This window comes from Danio rerio, chromosome 12 (genome assembly GCF_052040795.2).
Source record: "Danio rerio strain M-AB ecotype USA chromosome 12, GRCz13ab, whole genome shotgun sequence".
Lineage (NCBI taxonomy): Eukaryota > Metazoa > Chordata > Actinopteri > Cypriniformes > Danionidae > Danio > Danio rerio.
In genome coordinates, this window is record NC_141032.1 from 47,193,691 (window position 1) to 47,217,500 (window position 23,810).

The 23,810-nt window shown below is 33.7% G+C and overlaps 1 protein-coding gene across 7 annotated transcripts in view; it reads right to left on the reverse strand.

Annotated features, from left to right (window-relative positions):
• Positions 1–23,810, reverse strand: part of dock1 (dedicator of cytokinesis 1) — a 502,920-nt gene that overhangs the window by 312,473 nt on the left and 166,637 nt on the right. For 6 of the 7 annotated variants that reach the window (XR_015944908.1, XR_015503568.1, XR_015503567.1 and 3 more), the window contains 2 exon segments: positions 21,419–21,546; positions 12,948–13,043 (listed from right to left, as the gene is read on the reverse strand). Coding sequence is in view for 3 of the 7 variants with exons in the window: in XM_087275373.1 (XP_087131499.1) it covers positions 12,948–13,043; positions 21,419–21,546 (224 nt within the window). In the remaining 4 variants the exon portion in view is untranslated. 7 annotated transcript variants of the gene reach the window in all.

Here is a 23,810-nt window from a genome sequence, read left to right on the forward strand (position 1 = left end):
AAATTCAAAATCACTCATTTAAAATGACAAATTACAACTATACAAAAATGATCTTGAAATTAAACAAAGTAAATGTATAAAAAAAAAATCTAACTTTTTCAGGTAGTTACCAAGAAAAAAAAATAGTTTTTACAGCATTTATAGAAAAAAATAATAAAATTAAAAATGTACTGTAAAATATTTTGTATACAATACATTCTAAAACATCTGCCGATTCGAATGTTGTCACTTGATTGAATATGCATTATCAGTGGTTATCAGCTGATAGTTATGGGCCAGTAGGACCCTTCTGCGCCTACTAGTAGGCTCAGAAGGCTGTGATCCATCAAAATGGTTAATCTGCTATAGATCACATACAGCTGCGGCCGGAAGTTAACAGGAATTATTTATATCCTCATTAATTGAATTTTATTAACGTTTACCCTTACTCCAAACGTCACAGTAATGTAAAAATAGATCCGGATCTGGAGTCTCCTTTATTAGTATAGCTAATTGACCATGTACATGGATTATAACAGCCTTCTGAGCTTACAAGTAGGCACAGAAGGCCTCTACTGGATGATATCTATCAACTAATAACCACTGATAATGCCCATTTAATCAAGTGATAACATTCAAAGGGTGAAAATATGTCAAATATCTTATTTAAATATAGTTTACACTGATTTATTGGATGAAAAGTGTAAAAACAACACAATGAGTTCAGTAAAATCGAAGCTAAATAAAAATAAATACATAATAATAAAAAAATTACAAATAAAAAAATAATAATTTTAACATTATAAAAAGCTGTTTCATTAAACAAATACTGCATTAAATATTTCCCATTTTTTATTACATTAAGTAATCTGGTTTTTACACTTTTGCTATTGTCATTAGTTATGTTTTAAACCCACAACACTATTTTTTTTCTGTACATTTTCTCTTTTAAGTTTGAGTTTAAGCTGCTTTAAAGGAATTCCCAAACATATTTCAGTTTCATTCCCAGACAAAAAGAAAAGTGGAATTATTCAACTTCTCCTATTTGCAATAACAGTTTGTCTGTGTTTCCATGTTTATTAATCAGGGAATTCCCATACATACAGCAGCAACCATTCGGGATTTCCCATGCAAGAAAATGTAAATAAAAAGAAGCATTTAAAGGAGGACAGTCAGCGAAAACCTATTGCCTGAAATAAATCAATGGGATGAAGCTCTCTATCATCACAAATGCATATTTAATGCACGGAGAATGTGGGTAGAATGTAAAGCTAAGAGGATTTTGCTGCACTGATGCTGTAGACGCCACCAGCTGTCAGTCCTGCACTGTCAATCAAAACACAGCAGCCAATCAGAAGCCCCAGCTCCTCCTACTGCAGTGGAATGGGTGGGGCTAAGAGTGCTCTGAATATCCTGACACAGACAGACGGTGTATTAGAGAAAAACCCTCTTCAACCGTATAGATGAGGTTTACAAAGCTTTTATAAGCAAGTAACAGAGAAACCAGATATAAGATCATAAAACACAAGCTATAAATGAAGTGGTTTTGCTGTCTAATCATACAAAGCTCACTAATTTATATTTTATTTACTTTTTTTATATTACTGACATATTTAATCTTATTATATTTTATTACATTTTAATTTCATTTTTAAGTCATATTTATGTAATTATGTAATTTATTCTTATATTAAATTTAATTCAATTACATTTTATTTTTTTTAATTTGATCTTACTTTATTTTATTATTTTATAAAATTATCATATTTAGTCTTATATTATTTTATCACATTCTATTTATTTTTATTTTATTTAAAATAATTTAATTATTTTATTTAAATGTTATAGTATTTTATTATTTTTTTTATTCTTTCACATATTTAATAATGTAATTTATTCCTATATTTAATGTAATTTAAATAAATTTTATAACATTTTATTTTATCTTATATTATCTTATTTTATTATTTTATAATATTATCATATTTAAACTTATATTATTTTATCTAATCATATTATTTAATTAAATGTTATAGTATTTTATTTATGTTTTATTCTTTCACATATTTGATAATGTTATTTATTCTTATATTTAATGTAATTCAATTAAATTGTATTTTATTTTATTTTATCTTATTTTATTATTTTATTTTATAATATTATCATATTTAAGCTTATATTATTTAATCGTATTCTATTTAATTTAATTTTATGCAATCATAATTCACTTAATTTTTTTATTTATTCATTTACATACTTAATAATGTAATTTATTCTTATATTTAATGTAATTTAATTAAATTTTATTTTATATTATTTTATCTTCTCTTATTTTCTTATTTTATTTTATAATATTATCATATTTAAGCTTACATTATTTAATTCCATTCTATACTATTTCATTTTATATAATCATATTTATTATTTATTTTTAACATATTTAATCTTATTTTATTAAATTTAATGTAATTTAATTAAATTTTATTTTATATTATTTTATCTTCTCTTATTTTCTTATTTTATTTTATAATATTATCATATTTAAGCTTACATTATTTAATTCCATTCTATACTATTTCATTTTATATAATCATATTTATTATTTATTTTTAACATATTTAATCTTATTTTATTAGATCTTATACTATTTAATTTTTTCCACATTTTTTATTTATTTTTATCTTATTTTATTTGACATATTTCCTTGTACTTTTCAATGATTAATATGTTTAAATCTCTAAGTTATTCTGTCCTCATTTTTGAGATATTCATCAAGAGTATATATATATATATATATATATATATATATATATATATATATATATATATATATATATATATATATATATATATATGCAGTTTCTAGGGGATCTTTCGAGTTAACTGTAAGTGCAGATCTGCATGCAGACTGTGTGTGTGTGGATCAGACTCATTTGAATTCTATGCTCACATGCGGTAAAAACCAAAGAGAAAAGTTAATGCATAAATCTGAATCTAAGCAACAGAGCCCTGACGAACAAGGTCAGCATAGAAAAGCCCCACCCCACACACACACACAAACGGTATTATCAAATCAACACACACCATTCGTAACCATTTATGAATTCATAAGATACAGAGCTTTTTTCAAACATTGGAATTCATATATCATTATTCCATGTTTCTGAGCATCTGGTCATAAGATTATTGTTTTTATTTTGCTGTTATTTTGCAGTTTTTTTTTCATATTCAACATTAAGCAATTAACATCTAATTAGATTAAATCTGATGAAACTCCAAGTAATTTAATCAAGAAATAAAAGCACTGAAAACAAAAGCTCACTGAATATAATTGGGAAAAGTGGCAAAACAAGCAACAATTTGATTTGGTGTTTATCTTTACTATTTAGCAGTTTAGCTATTTGTTTATGCTTTTGTCATTTTTATTTACACTTTTTGTTTGAGGATTTGCCTTTCTAGTTTTTGTTATTTTGGTTCAAATTTAGGTTATATTAATGTTTGGTTTTAGTATACTATTATAATATAATATTTAGTATGTTTCAGTGTACTGTACATGTTTAAAAAGTTGCTTTTAAAACATGTATTTTAAATAAATTAAAATTAATAAATTAAATTAATAAATTGAAACCTGGAAATGGAAACCTGTGTAATGTCCCCACTTTTCACAAAAACAAGTGTGTGTGTGTGTGTGTGTGTGTGTGTGTGTGTGTGTGTGTGTGTGTGTGTGTGTGTGTGTGTGTGTGCGTGCGTGCGTGCGTGCGTATGTGTGTGTGTGTGTGTGTGTGTACGTGTTATTGTGACATATCAGGACACAAATCTGCATAATGACATGGGTATGACACAGGTATTACAAAAAGGAGGTGAAATATGAGGACATTGGTGACGTCCTCATTTCTCAAAATGCTTATAAATCACACAGAATGAGTTTAATCAGAGAGTAAAGCTGCACACAGTCTCCTGTGATGGTTGGGTTCAGGGGTGGGGTGAGGGCAATACAATATACAGTAGGGACAGTATAAAATGAATGGAAACCTAGGTAATGTCCCCACTTTTCACAAAAACAAACGTGTGTCTGTGTGTGTGTGAGTGTGTGTGTGTGTGTGTGTGCACAATCATGCCCTCAGCAATGCTTCCAGTCCATTACACCAACTAAAATGTAAATTTAAAAATATTCATGCATAAACGTAACAAATGCAAACAAATCATAAAATAAATCATAAAAAATATATAGTTTATGCAATGCAAATGTGATTTATCAAATTCTCAAGTGAATATGTGAACTGCAAATACAAATTATGTGAACTGAAAAACGAATTTATTAATTAAAATATATAACAAATATGGACAGTGAACAATTACGGCAAATAAACAAGAAAATCAACAAAGTTATTTTCTTCAACATCAAAAAAGTAACCCTTTTTATTCATTTTAGCTGTAAAGTATGAGACCAGTTTAAATATTGAATCTGTTGGTCGTCCTCTGTCAGCTTCCCTCTACAAGACTGAGGGATTTACTGCAAATGTCAGCAGCGAGTATCAGTGGTGTAAGAGCCATCAATGGGCTTTATGTGATGTGGCCATTAGGTTTTGAGTTTAGAGACCTCGAAATATAAGCTCGGTAGAAAGAGAGCAGGGATAAATCAAAGCTCACTTACACAGTAAAGGTCTCGCTATACTACTTTTACATTCTTTGTTTGAGGTCAAAAAGAAGTCTTAAAGGGGTGGTCCACTATGATATCATATTTTACACTTTACTTGATGTGTAATGTAGCTGTGTGAACATAAACAACATCTCTGAATGTAAAAAGTTCTAAGTTCAATGCAAAGGGAGACCTTGGTTTTTACAGAGTTAGCTTAGCAAAGCCTACAATGAACGAATGTTGGGGACTACAAAAATACTTCCGCTCCCTGTGACATCACAAGTTCGTTTACTGCGCAGTGTGGGGTGCCGTGGCCAGAGGCACTGTAACGTTATAGCTGAGATAAAGCTAAAAATGTGTTTAAACACAGCTGTTTCCACAGAGCTTCAACTGTTTCTGCAGGGCTCGAAATGAACCTTTTTGCTTGGTAGCACCGGTGCTCCTAAATTTAAAAATTGAGGCGCATCAGCCAATATTTAGTCGCACCCACCAATTATGAGCACCGTAACTACAAGTTTTATACAAACATATTTATTGTATTTGAAATCAACACTAATCAAACTAACAAGCAAAAATAAATAATATTAATATGCGTGCGTGAGGAAAATGTCTCAACGAAATCCCTTGATCACAAGAAAATAGATTTTTATAACATAACTGAGTGACCAAAGCATACATGGAGCGCTCACCGGCCCTGCAAGCACTACTTGAATGAATCTGTTACCGGTATAACGTTAACTGTGCTGTTCTCACAAGTGCTGTCGGATATTGCACTGATGCTTTTGACACATATTGTACCTTATTATATGCATACGTCATGTTAATAGCCATACCGGTCTTTTCATGAGTAAGTTAGCGATATTAATTTACTCAGTGTAAGCCCGTTTGCGATGGTGTACGTGATGATAAATTTGACATATAGCTGCCCCTTGCAAGGCGGACAGCATCTGGCGATTATATGAAGGATTACACAGAAGCTCTCGTGCTAGATGTGGCAAACAGTTACCTGAAAACTCCATCCCACAGACTTTTCATAGCGGACTTGAGCCAACAGAAGTCTTCTACTCTTGGAAAAGTGTAGATGGTGGATTAACATTTAGCACATGATCACCAGTAAGATGTGTCATTATTTGTAACTAGATGGTTTCTAAAACTAAATCTGTCCGCGTTATCTTCAATCTCATCTTTAGCGCTTTAGTTTTCCGCGGTAGTAGCTCTCTGTCATCCGAAGCCAGAAGGCACTGACTGAGTGATTGACAGCTGATATTAACCAATCATTCGCGTTCAGTGCTAGAGCAGTGGGCCAATAAGAAGAGCGCGATGCCGGGGCAAGCATTACGGACTTGGCTTTGTTTACTGCAGCAAGATGACATGACAACTGTTTTAAACCATTCCTGAGCGCTGCGTTTCCCGTTCCAAGTGCAAACAAAGAGCTTAGAGATGCATTCTGCGTGAATGTCCCCCGAATTCACGCATGTGGTGAACATTTTGCAGTAAAAACTGGTCGCACACAACAATTTTAAGCACTCGCAGAAATGCTCCAAAATATATTTTAAGGTCGCATAGATAAAATTTCGGGCGCATATGCGACCAAAATGGTCGCAATTTCGAGCCCTGTTCTGTATTTGGGCTTCCAAAGGACACGACACAAAGACAGAAGTGCTTACAGTTTAATATTAATTATGTTCCATTGAATTATAAAACACACAGCAAGCATGATTTGACAAAACAGCTCCAGAATCTCTCCTAGTTCAGTGCTGGATTCGGCTACAATCTCCTCAAAGCAGAAGTTGTAAGCTACAACAAGTAAGCGTTTTTATTTGTTAAAATTGATCATGACATGTACAGTGTCTAGCGTTAACGGTATGCTGTAGCAACGATGTAAACAATGGGAAAAGCTGCTTTGCACCGCAAACGATTTAGCTACAAATTCATATTTATCAGTCAAACTGGTGTAAACACACACACATTCCACCAGCATGTTCGTGTCTCTTATGTGTGTGCGCGACTGCACTGATTGTCTTCAGGCAGCTTTTTCATGTGTTTCACATCTCAGATAATGAAGTCGCAAAAGATATGTGGATGATTCATATTACTTACACCTGCATATTCCGGATACACGTGAAAGCCGTCGTGTAACGCATAGAGTTACAAAAAAAATACAGGAGAGCTTACCTGACTCGTGGTCGCAGCAGAATTATAAATCAAGGCTCACACAGGTAGCATCCCACATCTAGTGCTTTATTCTTCTGTCACGATATATTACAGAAAATTACTTAATCCGAGCATCAGAGAAAAAAAGTCCCGCGCACATGCGCTTGTTACAGAAAGTTCACAAATTCACACACACATACATAGACGCAGATAACATTCACCACACACACATAGACGCACACACAATAGCAAACGCTGTTAAAGGAGCCGCACCCCATTTTCACTCGTTACAGACTCGTCAGATTTATTTTAGAGAGCAGGCAGGAGGTTAACTGATTGTTTACACAGCAGAAAAGCGCGTGCTTTTACGGCCGTGACGTGGAGTCGATCCGCCAATAGCAACACATTATGACGGTGACCAATCAGAGTCACTTAAGGGCGGGCCTTTCAGAGGAACTAGGAAATATGACAGTCGTTTTTATGTTAGCTGAGTAGCTGTGTATAATCAAAGTGAGATCAATGAAAAAAAAAATCGCGATTTCCTTCAAGTGAAACATGCACACATTGCTTTGCATCTTATAAACACAACCAAGCCTTAAAATTACATTCTGGACCAGCCATTTAAAAGGCTGAGGGAGCGTATACTGATTTTGTACCTCCCGACACCACGAATTTCTACAAAAGAAGTGCACTAATACAATATTTTTGTATATGAATTCATAATTATTTGATTAAGCTTCAGATTACTTTATCAAACAGTGTATAATACAAATTTATAGTATATTTTAATAATTATTACTTATACTAATTATTACTATATATACAAAATTTATATTATTGTTATTATTATTATTATTATTATTATTATTATTATTATTATTATTATTGGATGGATGATGGATGGATGGATGGATGGACTCTAATCGAGTGCTTTGGGCTTGTTTAAAACATAAGGTGCGTCCCAAATCGTATACTCGTGGACTATTCTACAGCATTTTGTAGGGTAAATGTGCCATGCAGCGCCATGCATTTCAGAATTCTAAACAGAGGTTTCTTTCAGGGTACACACACCGGGGCTGCAAGTAGGCGGCTGTCTGCGGCACCCAGTCACAACTCGCGACACTGTTTATATTTCTGCCGCACCACAAAGCGCCATCTGAATAGTTTCATTTGAAATAACATGCGGATGTGTGCGACACTTTCAACTGTCATGTGTGCACCATGTCGCTGCGCTGAGCGGCGCATATGATGTGCGACCCGTTTAAAAAGAGTAAGTGCACTTTATTACCCGGATGATGCACTTATTCAACTCGTAAAATGGAGTGAGTAATGTTGGACACTTCACACACTCAGCAGCCGCTGTTTTGCTCACATAGCGGAAGGGGCGGAGCTATCAGGCGCTCATGTTGAAGTACTTTATTTTGGATGGTGAAAGCAAAATTCTCCTACGAGAGTGATTATAGCACCTCCTGATGGAGAATGCGGTTATACTCATGGCAGGTATTATTTGGTAGTTTGGTCATTTATTTCACTGATTTGGCAACCGGCAAACATCATCAGGGAAAAGGATTGAATTTCTGCTTTGTTAAAAAAACGAGTGTTCCATTTGGGATGACACTACATACATTTACTATGCTGTTGAGTGTGTGAGTGCATAAGTGCATAGTGTGCCATTTGAGATGCAGCTGTACAGATTAGGGTTGGGCCGATAGACGATGCCATCGCCAATGGCCAATACAATAGAGGTCTGCATTCCTGCGGGAGCCGACCAGATTTCTGCGGCGGGAATAAATTTCCAAACAAAGCGTCGGAACGGTCGGTAACGGGTTTTATTTGGGGTGGGAGCGAGCTGTCTAGTAATATTGCTCCTGACTCCAGAGCGGCACGCATATGTATGTGTGTAAATGGAATAGCGCGATGCTGTGTTTAGCTTGTTTGTTGCTGTGTGTGTGTATGTGTTCATGCGCAAATGAGAGGTGTGGGTGTGCGTGTGTGTGTGTGTGTGTGTGTGTGTGTAGGCGCGAATGAGAGGGGTGTGTGTACGCGCGAATGAGAGGGGTGTGTGTACGCGCGAATGAGAGAGAGAGCTTTGCCTCTGTGTGTGTGTGTGTGTGTGTGTGTGTGTGTGTGTGTGTGTGTGTGTGTGTGTGTGTGTGTGTGTGTGTGTGTGTGTGTGTGTGTGTGTGTGTGTGTGTGTTAGTGCGCGCGCGCGCGCGAATAAGAGAGAGAGCTTTGTCTGTCTGTCTGTGTGTGTGTGTGTGTGTGTGTGTGTGTGTGTGTGTGTGTGCTTGGTGCTATGTGTGTGTGTTTATACAAACAGCTTGTTATAGGCTGTCTGGACTCTGTATAGCTGGGTGGTTTTCGGTTTTGTTCTCCCCCCTGCTCTTTAGCGGGATCGTGCGCGACGGGTAGAAAACGGGGCGGGGCAGGCAGCGGGACAACAAATGCTTAATATAAGCGGGAGCGGTCAGGTTCGGGCTAAAACCTGGTCCCCCGCAGATCTCTACAACACAATGCTGAGCCGGCATCGCCGATCCTCCGCCCCACTCCCGTCGCAAACCCTCTCGCAAAAAACACACATAGGCGCTGTTTACACTAATAGGTCTTAGTGTTAAAATGGCATTTCAGAACGAAAATGATCCACATCCACACCTTGTTTTACCTAGCATTTCTGAACAGCCCTCCGTCCACTGAAAACGCACATCACGTGACCGCACACACACACAGCTGCACACTGTCATGCGCTCTGAGCTCCAGAGAGAAGTGCACGTCGGCCAGTTTATCAAGGATGTACCGCTGTATCGCGTCTCACTTTAGTTGTTAAACGGGATATTTAGACATCCCAAGTCTCCTGGACGCTCCGGGAGTCTCTATGCATTTGCAGGACTCATAATGTCAACAAAAGAGTGATAATCTCTCGTCTCCTCAAATCGAGTCAAGTCAACCCTCGAATCAAGTCGAGCACCCTTTTCACCCCCGGATCCCTCCTCGCTCTTCAGACACATCATGCGCACTCTATCAAACACCCACCCCCCAAGCCCCCTTTTCACATGATGATGATGTCATCGTCCATCGCGATGTTTCACATTAGACACTGTACGGTGGCAAATTGGTCGACATCGCCCAACTCTAGTACAGATAGTACCATTGAAGCAAGGCTGGAACTAAACTCTGCAGGGCTGCGATCCTGCAGGAATTGAGCTTGACACCCCTGATATAAAATAACAATTCTGTAGTCAAAAAAATAATATTAGTTCACCTCTACTAATTAATGATCCGTCTTTGGTGCTTTTTTCATCTTTTTAGCACTGAAAGACTTCCTAAAGTCTCCATGAACCATAATTGCATCAAGAACTTAATTTTGTGAAGCACAAATGATTAAAAGTTTAGAATAAACTGAGAATGAGATGAAAGCTGCTGCTGCTGCTCTGCTTTTAACACACACACACACACACACTCATGCAGGAGAGAGGGCGATGAAGGGAGGCGTTTAGCATTCATATGGACAGACGAGGCTGTAAAAGTCAAGGGCGTCCACTATCAGCACATTCAACAGCCTGAAGCTCTTCAACCAAACCAACTCGCGCTGAAGCAGCAGATCTCAGCTCAGACTGACCAGTGGTGCTGCTGCAGGCTAACACGCAGTGCAGCAGTCACAGGAGCTGCAGGAACAGCGTGACAGACGCTCACACCATCTGGATCTACAGCCAAATCACATCATGCACACACACACACACAAACAGAGCACAGAATTTACAGCAGCTCTGTGTGTTTACACACATACACACATCTAATATAATATGGGAATGTACATGCAGTTGAAGGCAGACTGTTCAGTATCAGTGGTGTGTGAGATTGGGGGCGGGACTATTATGTGGGAGTGTGCATGCAGTTGGAGCGGAGTTTGTTCACAATAAGTAATGTGAGGTTGGGGGCGGGGCTTTCAGTTTATGGACCAAAGGGATTGTTCTTTACAGCTTTAAAATGTTTTTTTTTTCTGTTCAAACTACACACACGTACCTAATATAATATAGGAGTATGCATGTAGCTGAAGGCGGAGTTTGTTCACAATCGGTGATGTGAGTTTGGGGCCAGGACGATCAGTTCACTGCGTGTTTAATAAACCTATTTGGTGTTCAAGAAACCTCTTTTCAGCTTTAACATGCTATTTTTCTGTCCAGACTACACAGACACACAGGTGTAAACAACAGCACGCACACAAAACACATTCATGCAAACACGCGCACACACAAACACACGCACACACAAACGCACGCACACATAAGCACACACACCAAATATAAAATGGGAATATGCATGAAGTTGCAGGTGGAGTCTTTTCACAATCAGTGATGTGATGTGAGGTTGGGGGCGGGACTATCAGTTCAATGACCAATGGGAGTGTTCTTGTCAGCTTTAACGTGTTATTTTTCAGTTCAGACTACACACCAAACATGCGCACACACAAACACGCACTCCTGATATACTATGGGAGTGTGCATGTACTTGGAGGTGGAGTTTGTTCACTATCAGCGATGCAAGATTGGGGTGGGACTATCAGTTCTCAGTTTGGGGGGGCAAGATCTTTTCAGCTTTATCATGTTATATTTCTGTCCAGACTAGACACTCACACAAACACATGCACAACTAACATTAAATGGGAGTTTGCATGTAGTTGGAGGCGGAGTTTGTTCACAATAAGTGATGTGAGGTTGGGGGCGGGGCTTTCAGTTAACGGACCAATGGGACTGTTCTTTTCAGCTTTAAAATGTTTTTTTTTCTGTTCAGACTACACACAAACACACACACACACACAAACATGTGCACGCACAAACATGTACCTAATATAATATAGGAGTATGCATGTAGCTGAAGGCGGAGTTTGTTCACAATCGGTGATGTGAGGTTGGGGCCAGGACGATCAGTTCACCGCGTGTTCAATAAACCTATTTGGTGTTCTAGAAACCTCTTTTCAGCTTTAACATGCTATTTTTCAGTCCAGACTACACAGACACACAGGTGTACACAACAGCACGCACACAAAACACATTCATGCAAACACGCGCACACACAAACGCACGCACACACACAAGCACACGCACCAAATATAATATGGGAATATGCATGAAGTTGCAGGTGGAGTCTTTTCACAATCAGTGATGTGAGGTTGGGGGCGGGACTATCAGTACATAGACCAATGGGAGTGTTCTTTTCAGCTTTAACATGTTATTTTTCTGTCCAGACTAGACACTCACACAGATGCATACACACACAAACACATGCACACACAAACACGCGCACCTAACATTATATGGGAGTGTGCATGTAGTTGGAGGCGGAGTTTGTTCACAATAAGTTATGTGAGGTTGGGGGCGGGGCTTTCAGTTAACGGACCAATGGGACTGTTCTTTTCAGCTTTAAAATGTTTTTTTTTTTTTTTTTTCAGTTCAGACTACACACACACACACACACACACAAACATGTGCACGCACAAACAAGTACCTAATATAAAATAGAAGTATGCATGTAGCTGAAGGCGGAGTTTGTTTCACATCTTAAATAAACTATGACGGTTTGTGTTCATTGAACAGTAAGAATGAATAATAAATCCATATGAAACAGTGCCTTAAAAGTGACATTGTGTCCAGTTTCGGGCTCAGACTACAAGCGCACTGTGCCAAAGCCCAATCGAACCGAGCTCTAACACACCTCTTCTAACAGGGCCATGGCCGGCCAACTGAACCACATCTGGGCACGGGGCACTCACACTTGTCAAATAAACCAGAGAATGTCCCCAGGCATGGTTCGTATAGCATAGTGTGAGCACAACCTTAGTTCACTGACCAATGAGAGAGTTTGTGAAACCTGTTTGAAAGCAGCCATTATTGCACCCGTGTGATGCGGTGGCTCAAACAGCACAGAAAAGATGCATTTCAGCTTTACCATGTTCTGTTCTGTCCAGATCACAAAAACTAAAAGGATTTGAGTCTGATACGCCAAAAAAAATAGGATTTATGCTGCCTGTCTGAACAAAGCCTGACTGTGACCATGTGTGTATGTGTGTGTGTAGTGGTTTGAGGATTGCAGACACACCATTTCTAACCGCAGACACAGCAAACCCAAAAACTCAACACATCCCGAAAACAAGCCTGTGACGAAGGAAAACAGCTCTTACTATGAGAGAAGAGTCTCTGCCCATGGAGATCACTGTCCTGTTGATGGTCCTCAGCAGTTTCTCCATGATGATCTGCACGTGCCACTGCGTCGGGCCCTGAAAAACACACCACAAATCAATTACATCTGCACACAACACAACTTCTACACTGTAAAGACTGACAGATAAAGTATAACCATTACTAATATTGCACACAATCATTGCACTAACCCATTTGCAAATGTATATATCTACTTGTAATTAGTAAATAAGCTGTATATTATTTTCATATCTAATTGCATATTCCTCTTTATTAATAGCAACCTGTAAATTATGCTCATCTATTTGTAAATCCCTGATTACGGTTAAAACAAACAATGTTCATAGTTCATCCATCTGTAAATATTACCCATAGTGCACGTATAACTTATACCAAAGTATATTGCACTTCTGGCTAGACCTAAACCGCATTTGGTTGCCGAGTATGTAGACATGCGCAATGAAAATAAAGTTGAATCTACTCAAAAAGTAAATAATTAAAGGCAGACGAAAATAAATAAATATTCAAAACACGTTTTAAAAAGGTAAAAAAATAATTTAGTCTATATTTTAAAGTTTAAAAAAAGGGTAATATTACTGATGTTCTTAATATATTTTTCTCAAACAGACTTGGTGAGCAAAAAAGACTCCCAGAGACAATTGGAAGTGATGAAAAGAAACTTGTTTTGCTGTACAAATAAGTCCATATTTTAGAACTTAAAGCAAAAAAGGGCCAAAATAATATTATTATAAAATTTTTTTTTCAAAAAGACTTTCAGAAACAATTTTAAGTTTATCTGTGAAAAAAAGCAGCTAATGTTGTTATACACAAGTCTATATTTAAAAACTTGCAAAAAAAATCCACAATATTTCTGATTTACTTACTATATGTTTATCTAACAGACTTGGTGAGCAGAATTGACCTTCAGAAACAATATTTAGTTTATCTGTGATGAAAAGCAACTAATTTTGCTGTACAAATAAGTCATTATTTTAAAACTTAATACAAAAAATCCACAATATTACTTATTTTCTTTCTTCAGTTTTTCAAAGACTTTCAGAAATAATTTTAAGTTTATCAGTGATAAAAAAAATGTAGCTAATGCTGTTATAAACAGACGTCTATAATTTAAAACTTGCTAAATAAATCCATAATATTACTGATTTACTATATTTTTATTAAAAAGACTTGGCGAGCAGAAAAGATTTTCAGAAACAATTTCAAGTTTATCTGTGATGAAAAGCATTTAAAATTTTGCTGTAAAGATAAGTCCATATTTTAAAACTGAATACAACAAATCCACAATATTACTCTTTACTCTTTCTTTCTTTAGTTTTTCAAAGAGACTTTCAGAAACAATTTGAAGTTTATCAGTGATAAAAAAGCAGCTAATGTTGTTGTACACAGACATCTATAATTCAAAACTTGCTAAATAAATTCATAATATTACTGATTTACTTACTATATTATTATCAAACAGACTTGGTGAGCAGAAAAGACATTCAAAAACAATATTTAGTTTATCTGGGATGAAAAGCAACTTAGTTTGCTGTACAATAAGACATTAATTAAAAATTTAAAATAAATCCATGAAATTTTATTACTATTTTTTTTAATCAAACAGACTTTCAGAAACAATTTTAAGTTTATCTGTGATGAAAGCAACTCAGTTTGTTGTACACTTGTCTGTATTTTAAAACTTGCAAAAAAATAAATAATCAAACAGACTCTGTGAGCAGAAAGGATTTTCAGAAATAATTGCAAGTTTATCTGTAATGAAAAGCAACTAAATTCGTTGTACATTTGTCTATATTTTAAAACTTGCAAAACAAATAAAATAAAAATCAAACAGAATTGGTGAGCAGAAAACACATTGTAGCTTAATCAGTTTAATAATACTTCGATAAAAACAATTTCTGATGCTAGCAATTGTTGGACTACACTAGATTTTGTTATTATTATTATTATTATTATTATTATTATTATGATTATGATTATGAATAATAAATAAAAATATATAATAAATAATAACAATAATAGATTACTATATTATTAATAGAATTATTATTGTTATTATTACTATTATTATTATTATTATTATTATTATTATTATTATTAGTAATAATATTAATAATAATATAAATAATAATAATAATAATAGCAACAACAATAAAAAATATTATTATTATTAATCGTATTATTATTATTTATAATAATAGTAATACTATTAATAATAATAATAATAATAGTAATAAATTTAATTGTTATTTTATCAATAGTATTATTACTATTGTTGTTATTATTATTATTATTAATGATAATAATAATAATAAGATTTTTAATAATAATAATAATAATAATAATAATAACAAAAACAACAACAACAATACATTACTATATTATCTATTATTATTATTATTATTATTATTTTATTATTAATAATCATAATAATAGTAATAATAATAATAATAATGATGATGATAATAATAATAATAATAAAAATCATCATCATCATCATAATAATCATAATAATAAATTATTATTTTATTAATAGTATTTTTACCAGTATTATTATTATTATTATTATTATTATTATTATTATTATTATTATTATTATAAATCATATTTATATTAATAACTGTGATTTTAAACAATCATAATCTTCCACAAAATTGCAAGTTTGTATTTTATTTGTAAATCGCACACTTGGCAAGCATTACTGTAAAAATAATTATTAATATTAGATAAACTATTGACAATTTTGAGCTAAAACAGAGCTAATACGTTTTCGGTGAAATAATTAAAATACATAATTATTGTACAAATAAATAATTGGATAACAAAAATGTTGTATCAAAAAATAGTTGCATACACAGTAGACTGTAAAATAGACTTTTTTACTGAAAAAGTTTTCCCCGTTTCATATGCAGCCCAAGATTTCAATTGAAAACTGCAAAAGCATATATCTGAATAAGATCCGGTATTGGTAGTGTTGCTGTTTTCTACAGTCTGTGCTGCAGGGAAGGAGTGTGAGTGTGTGTGATCACAGTGTAAAATCCCTGCTGGAGTCCTGTTTACTACTCAAGGGCAGATGTATTGAATTAGTCAGTACAGTACAGACATTTCTTCACATCTTAATGGTGTACAGAAACTCTGCGTGATATCCCAGCGCTCGCTCTCTCTCTCTGTGTGTGTGTGTGTGTGTGTGTTTAAAGGGGATCCTGACACACTCAGCAGATCGTCAATTATTAAAGAAGGTTTTCCAAGGCTCTCCTGCTGATCTCCAACCAGCGCTGAGAGAGTCCTGCTCTCCACTGTGTGACGTGTGTGTGTTACGCAACAAACACACACACTGGAATGAATGACTCACAGCATGAAGGAAAACAGTGACGCAAATGTATGTGTGCAATTTTAGTATAAAGAATGCTTTCATAGTTATATGAAATAGTACATACTTTAATATAGATATATTACATCATCAGATCAAATCTGAGGGTTGTTTTATATTTTAATACTTTAATCACATTTTTAGTTAAGGATTTAACCCATGGTCAAGTTGCACTTTTCTCCCCACAGACTTCTATTCATACGCATGCGAATGCGTCAGACCGCAAACGTAAGCACCTGCGAAATCGCTTCATTTGACCATGTGAGACCAATTAAGGATCAAAACACGACCTCTCTGAACACAAATTTTAAATATGGACCAAATCGCTCGCTTTTTTAAATGTCTAATCATTTTGTTTAATCCCGCCCCTTTTCGCAGCGCCATACAACAGAATTTCGCAATCTCAAACTCTAGTGTGACTGTGGCATAAGTCATTCGTAAATTAAATCCTTCAACGGTTTTAATTATCATTGATATTCTAATATTTAATTTTCATTGGATTAGTGCTGGCGAGGCAGTGGCGCAGTAGGTAGTGCTGCCGCCTCACAGCAAGAAGGTCTATGAGTCGCTGGTTCGAGCCTCGGCTCAGTTGGCGTTTCTGTGTGGAGTTTGCATGTTCTCCCTGCGTTCGCCTGGGTTTCAACAGGGTGCTCTGGTTTCCCCCACAGTCCAAAGACATGTGGTACAGGTGAATTGGGTGAGCTAAATTGTCCATAGTGTACGAATGTGTGTGTGGATGTTTCCCAGAGATGGGTTGTGGCTGGAAAGGCATCCGCTGCGTAAAAACTTGCTAAAAAGGTGGAGGTTCATTCCGCTGTGGCGCCGCTGGATTAATAAAGGGACTAAGCCACAAAGAAAATGAAAGAATGAATAGATTAGTTCTTCTTGTTCGTATATACTCTGCCTTGCGTAAAATTTATTATTTTGTTCTACTTTGTCATTTGAGCTTTGGTATTAAATTTGAATTAGTTTTTGTGACAATTTAGTTGGCACGTCTACATTATTTAAAAAAAAAATATTTATTTATTTATTTGTTTGTTTGTTTGTGTTTATTTATTTATTTAGTTAGTTAGTTAGTTAGTTAGTTATCAGTTTATATTTGTATTTATTTTTTGTTTGTTTGTCTTTTTGTTTATTTACCTGTTTATCTTATTTATTTACTTATTTATTTATTATTCGTTTATATTTTTAATTAATTAATTAACTTATTTATTTATTTATTTATTTATTTATTCATTTATTTGTTAATTTACCTGTTTATTTATTTATTTAATTAATTATTTGTTTATATTTAATTTTTTTATTTATTTACTTATTTATATATTTATTTAAATGATTTAACAGATTTAAACTCCATGAAAATGATATTGAGATATAATATGAGATATTTTGTTGTACATTTAATCTTATTATATTATTGTACATCAAACTAAAATAAACCAATAAACAAAAACATTCATTATAAATTGTATTTTTCCACTACGATGTTTGTTTTTACAACATTTTACTGTGTCTTGGTAGATAGTGTTATTTTAATGTCATCAAGAAGACACAGTAAGTGCTTCTTTATGGCCATTGTCATTAATATTACTCTTATTAAATGCTTATATATTTCATATTGTTATTTAGGTTATTTTATGACAGCAAGCTAAGCAATGAAATTTATTTACATTTTTATATCGTTAGATATTTTACTCCTTAACTGAACAAAATGTACTTATATTCTATAAATTATTATTATTATTATTATTATTATTATTATTATTATTATTATATTGGCATTATTTGCATCGTCATATTATTATCATCGTCATCATAATCGTCATTATATTACTGTTGTTGTTGTTAGTCTATTGTTATTGTTGCTGTAGTTACTACTACTAATACTACATTAGCATTATTGTTATAACATTATTATTCTTCTTATTATTATTATTATCACTACTACTACTACTACTGTCATCATCATCATTATTATTATTATTATTATTATTATTATTATTATTATTATTTGCATTATTAGCATTATTAGCATTGTTGTTATATTACAATTAATATTATTTTTTTATTATTAATATTATTATTATTATTATTATTATTATTACTATTATTATTATTATATTATTATTATTAGCATTATTATTATTATTATTATTATTATTATTATTATTATTATTATTATTATTATTATTGTTGTTACTATTATTATTATTGTTGTTGTTGTTATTATTATTATCATTGTTGTTAAACTATTATTATTGTTTTTTGTTGTCATCAATACTGTTATTATTTCATATTTTATGGATTTATATTTTATGGTTTTGGCTGACTAAAATATTCCTGGTGTAAAAAAAAATGCAGAAAGGGAGTTTAATACTTAATTTACTGAACAGTGTTTCACGGCGTATTCAAGTCTTATTCAAAACCACTCAAAATAATAAATGCACCCGGTCATAATACTTTATGCAAATAAGGCATATTATAAAAAGCACTTATCCTAAAAGTGGCAGCAAAGGTGATGTGATTTAAGAGAGACGTTTTAGGAAAGTGCTCTATTGATCATGAAAGCAGTAACTGATCAAACGACGGAGACCAGTGTTTTAACCAGACGCGCACTGACAAGACGATAATGAACTGATGAAAAATGACTGAAGTTTAACTCTCGTCTTTCAGCAGGTCACACACAGGTCATGAAATTCGAAGAATTACATGAGAAAAAAAAAACACAGACTAAAAGCTAAGGTGCTTACTCTCCCGCTCACTCAATTCCTTTTATAAGACTTGGGATCCCATTCTGGACTATATCATAGGTCTGCCTATTACACCAAGTACTGGCAACCTATAACATTTTATTAGAAGTTGTTGTAACTCACTGGCATATTACTGAACCAAAACCAGTCCGAATCTGAAATCTTGTGCCACATTGTCTGGTCTCAGTTATTTAGAACTGGCTTGAGGGCTGATACCACCACGATAACAGAGAGCCAATTGATTAGACTATTTTCACCAATACTTTGTGTGCAGATGTTCTGGGGACCCTTTACCAAATTGGTGCTTTACAAGCCTTTCAACAGGGATTCTAGCTAACTACCTCACGAGATTCTTTTTTTTTTTATGACTCCTGGGTCATGTGCCCGTCATGTGGGACATCCTGTTGGGTGCACACTTTTGTAGAGACCAAAGATTTCTGGAATTAACGCATATGAAAGAAAGACAATCACTTGAAGTGTTACAATTAAGGCAGATGTACCTTTGAATAACATGTCATAGTTTTCCTCATAGATGTGTTTATGGCAATCAATGTAACCAACCAAGTTAAGTACTGTCTTCAGTTTTGTTTCATTTCTCACACACAGTGTTTATTTAGTGTGTATTTGTTATACTACTTGTAAAACTCATTCTTAATGGATTTGTTTCGGTTATTACTTTTGTTTATAATATGAGGCTCTTGAATGCTCGATTCTGATTGGCTGATGAACACTTGCAGGCATTCCAATGCAGTTAAAATATGAATGTGTGCTATTTTAGTATAATGAAGATGCTGTAATGGTTACACATTCGCATATAAAGTATATCAGATAGAATTTGAGGGTTTTTTATATTGCAAAATTTAATTTTAGTATTTTAATTAAAATGAACTGGCACTTAAAATGAACCGGTTTGACTTTCACATTTTTTTATTTTATTTATTTTTTTTATTTTTTTATTTTTTTTTTATTTATTTAATAACAATTTAAACTAAATGGAAACAAAATACTGAAATATGATAATATATGATATATGTTATAGTTATTTTAATGTCAGTCATATATTGCTGTACTAATGAAAATCCTAAAATAAACCAATTTTTGATTAATAAAGATGCGGCTCCAGTTGGTGCGGATTGTCCTGTCTCAACAGATTTGGTAAGTGAGCGTCCACTTTGTTGATTTAGATGGTTAGTTTGTATAGAAACTAACTATTACACCGAGTGTAAACATGTTAGCACCACAATCAAACTTACCATCGAGTAGGATTTTCGCCGCATTTTGTGACAGGAATAACACACACTGCTTTCTGACGCTACCTGCCGAGTGCATCTAAGTTTTCAGGAAATGCAGAGTTTTTTTTTTTTCTCTAATTCGCCGTGCTGTAACAAACATTGCATGAAAAATACACGCAGTGTATAGTATATTAGAGCAGTTCCTCAGTTCAAATAACTTGTTTGTCACAAATGAATTCCCTGAATGAAAGAACCAAACCGCAGCTAAACACAGTCACTGTCTTTATCCCCTGAGTGTGTGTGTGTGTGTGTGTGTGTGTGTGTGTGTGTGTGTGTGTGTGTGTGTTTTGATTCCGTGAAAATCAGCGCATGCCCAAATCAACAACTCCCATTTTTATGCAAATCTTTTACAGACCCTCCCTCTTTTGCTCCTCAGACACTCAACCCTAAACAGAGCCGGACACGCCTACTTTCCTCAATTTTCTGAGATGTGAAAAAACCCTGCTGAGACAAGGGGGTTTCATGGCCTTTAAATCCTTAGTTCTAATTGGCTGATGAACATTCCAAGGCATTCCATTCTTTTCAGATAAAAGCACTGCTAAAGTAGTTCCGGCAGGTTTTGAGTGCCTAAGGGGCCCAAATCAATATCGAATGTATTTTTGATTAATTATTAAATTTCATCCTTTTTAATCATGTAATGACAATTTATAAATTTCATTTTTTTTTTACATTTATCTTAAATTTTTATATATTTTCTTTATTTAAATTAATTTGTATTTTACTGTATTGTTTTGTATTTTATTTAACTACTTTGTTATTTATTTTATTTGTATTTTTTATTCTATATTATTTTTAATTATTTTTAATTGTATAAACTATTTTTCTTACCTACAAAAAAGTCAATGCGGTGCATCTTGCATTCTCAGAACAGAAAAGCATGTTTCAGTGTGATCGGCCAACACAATACAATATAATAACCAGTCATACAATAAGCTTTTTATTTTTTTAGCAATATAAAATACATTATTACTATGGTGAGTTCTTAGAAACCAGATATACAAGTGTGTGGGTGTCTTTCTTACCACGTCTTTCCTGTAAAGCACCTCCAGTATGTCGCTGAGCAGCTGACAGCAGGACTCCAGCTCTTCATGATTCTCCAAATGAAGTTTGAGCTGATCTGTCATCAGAGGCAACAGGATCTCTCTGCAGTCTACACACACAAGTATGAGTCAATTAATTTATTTATTAAGGGACAAAATTTCTTCATTTTCTAGATGATTAATCTAATGTGAGCAAAAGCATGTAAAAGATCAAAATAAAATAAGGATATTACAACATTCCATACATAGATAAATCCAGGCATCCCTAATATATGCAAACAAGAATACAAAACACTTTAAAATTAGATAAAATTCAATTAAATTAATTAAACATTTTATTAAATAAAATATCAAATATAATTAATTAAACTAAAACTGTAATTAAATTAAAATTTAATTAAAAAATAAAATAAATTAATTCAAAGCATATTATTAAAGCATTCAAATTAAAACTAAACAAAACAAACATTAAAAATAAAATAAAAAATATTTTTAATAAAATAATAAATACAATGTTTTTAAATTTTGAATATAAAATAAAATGTATTAATTAATAATACTATGAGTAAATAAATTAAACATTAAAATGATCAATTAAATAAAAAATGTAAATAAATAAATACAATATATTTCAATTTAAAATAAAATATAATAACTATTAAGATAAAAAGGTACTATATTTATTAACAGTCATAAAAAATGCATTGCCAAGGTGGTAACTTGGGAACAACTTTTCAAAATATTTTAAAAATCCCTTAAATTATCTCAAAATATTTCCATATTTTCTTATATTCCATATATATTCCTAATATTCTTTCTAAAGATCTCACACAAACACACACTTTTTACCTAAACGGCACACTGACATTCAAAAAAACATCAATTATACATGCATGCACACTCAATTAAAAAACATGCACGCTCCAATTAATCAACAAAATAATTAGTGTGGCATAGAACCTGTCAATCAGCATGAGGGGTGGGAATCTGATTGTATGTGTGTGTGTGTGTGTGTGTGTGTGTGTGTGTGTGTGTGTGTGTGTGTGTGTGTGTGTGTGTGTGTGTGTGTGTGTGTGTGTGTGCGCATGTACACGTGTATGAGAGATCGCTAAATCAATGTAAATCCGTTTTCCTTCAATGAGGACTCATTAGAGGAGCAAACAAACCCAGAACTCCTGCTGACCTTCCTGAAAGCTCATTCATCACGCTGCTGTTCAGGCCACATTCAAGCACAGCAAATAAATCCACACCATCCTTTTACACAATAACATTATGCATTAAACAGCTGACCTGCCCGTGAACTCTGAGACGCCACTTTACCAGGCAAAACCAGAAAAAACCCCCACAGCACCTGACATCAGCACACTACTGAAACATTTCACACAACACACTAACTGGAGATTTAGGACATTTCCAAGAACGAGAAGCCATCTGTAAAACAGTGTTCATGTTATCCAGTTGTTTTAAATCCCACTACCACTAGCAAGCAACACTGACGATCTCAAGGTAATACATTTAACTACCAGCAAATGCAAATACTGATAAAAAATTGGGTCCCACTTTATATTAAGTGGCCTTAACTAATATGTACTCACACAGGAATTAATAGTTTGTTACAATGTACTTATTGTGTAAATACATGTATTTACTGTGTACTTATGCTTGATTAAATACATGTATGTAATTACATCTGTAATTAACTTTTGTAACTACATTTGTAAATACACTGTTGACCATTCCTTACACCTTAACCCACCCCTAAACCTACCCATACCACCAAACCTGTCCATAACCCAACCTCTATCCCAACTCAAAAGCACCCCAAGTGTTCTCAAATACATTATAAACACAGTGAGTACATTGTATTTATTTTTGATGTAAGTACATAGTAGTTAAGGACACTTAATATAAAGTGGGACCAAAAATTGTGTTGTTGTTGTTTTAACAAATAATTAAATGTAGACATCTCAGAGATGACAAAAACACAAGACCTGGCCTCAGATGACCTATATTCTCAGACACACTGTGGCTTGTCTGATGCAAACTGCAAAGTAAAAACTGTACACGTTTGATAAACACACATTTTTTTTTTTGGTTTTTTTTACAAGAAGAGCATTTTTAAAATGAGGCATTGCTCTGGAAAACTGGCAGTTTAATATTATGGCATTAGGGATTTTACATTTAACTGTGTTTAAATGTTGTGAATAAATACATAAAGTGTTGGAAATAATATTGCGTTTATACAACTGTTTAACAGCACAATCCTGTATATAAATAAGAAAATCAAACACGGAGAGTCTAAAGCACTTTTTTTTTTATTAGGAACTACTTTCTTCCACCATTCATCCACATCTGCAGCTGACGTCAAAACAGC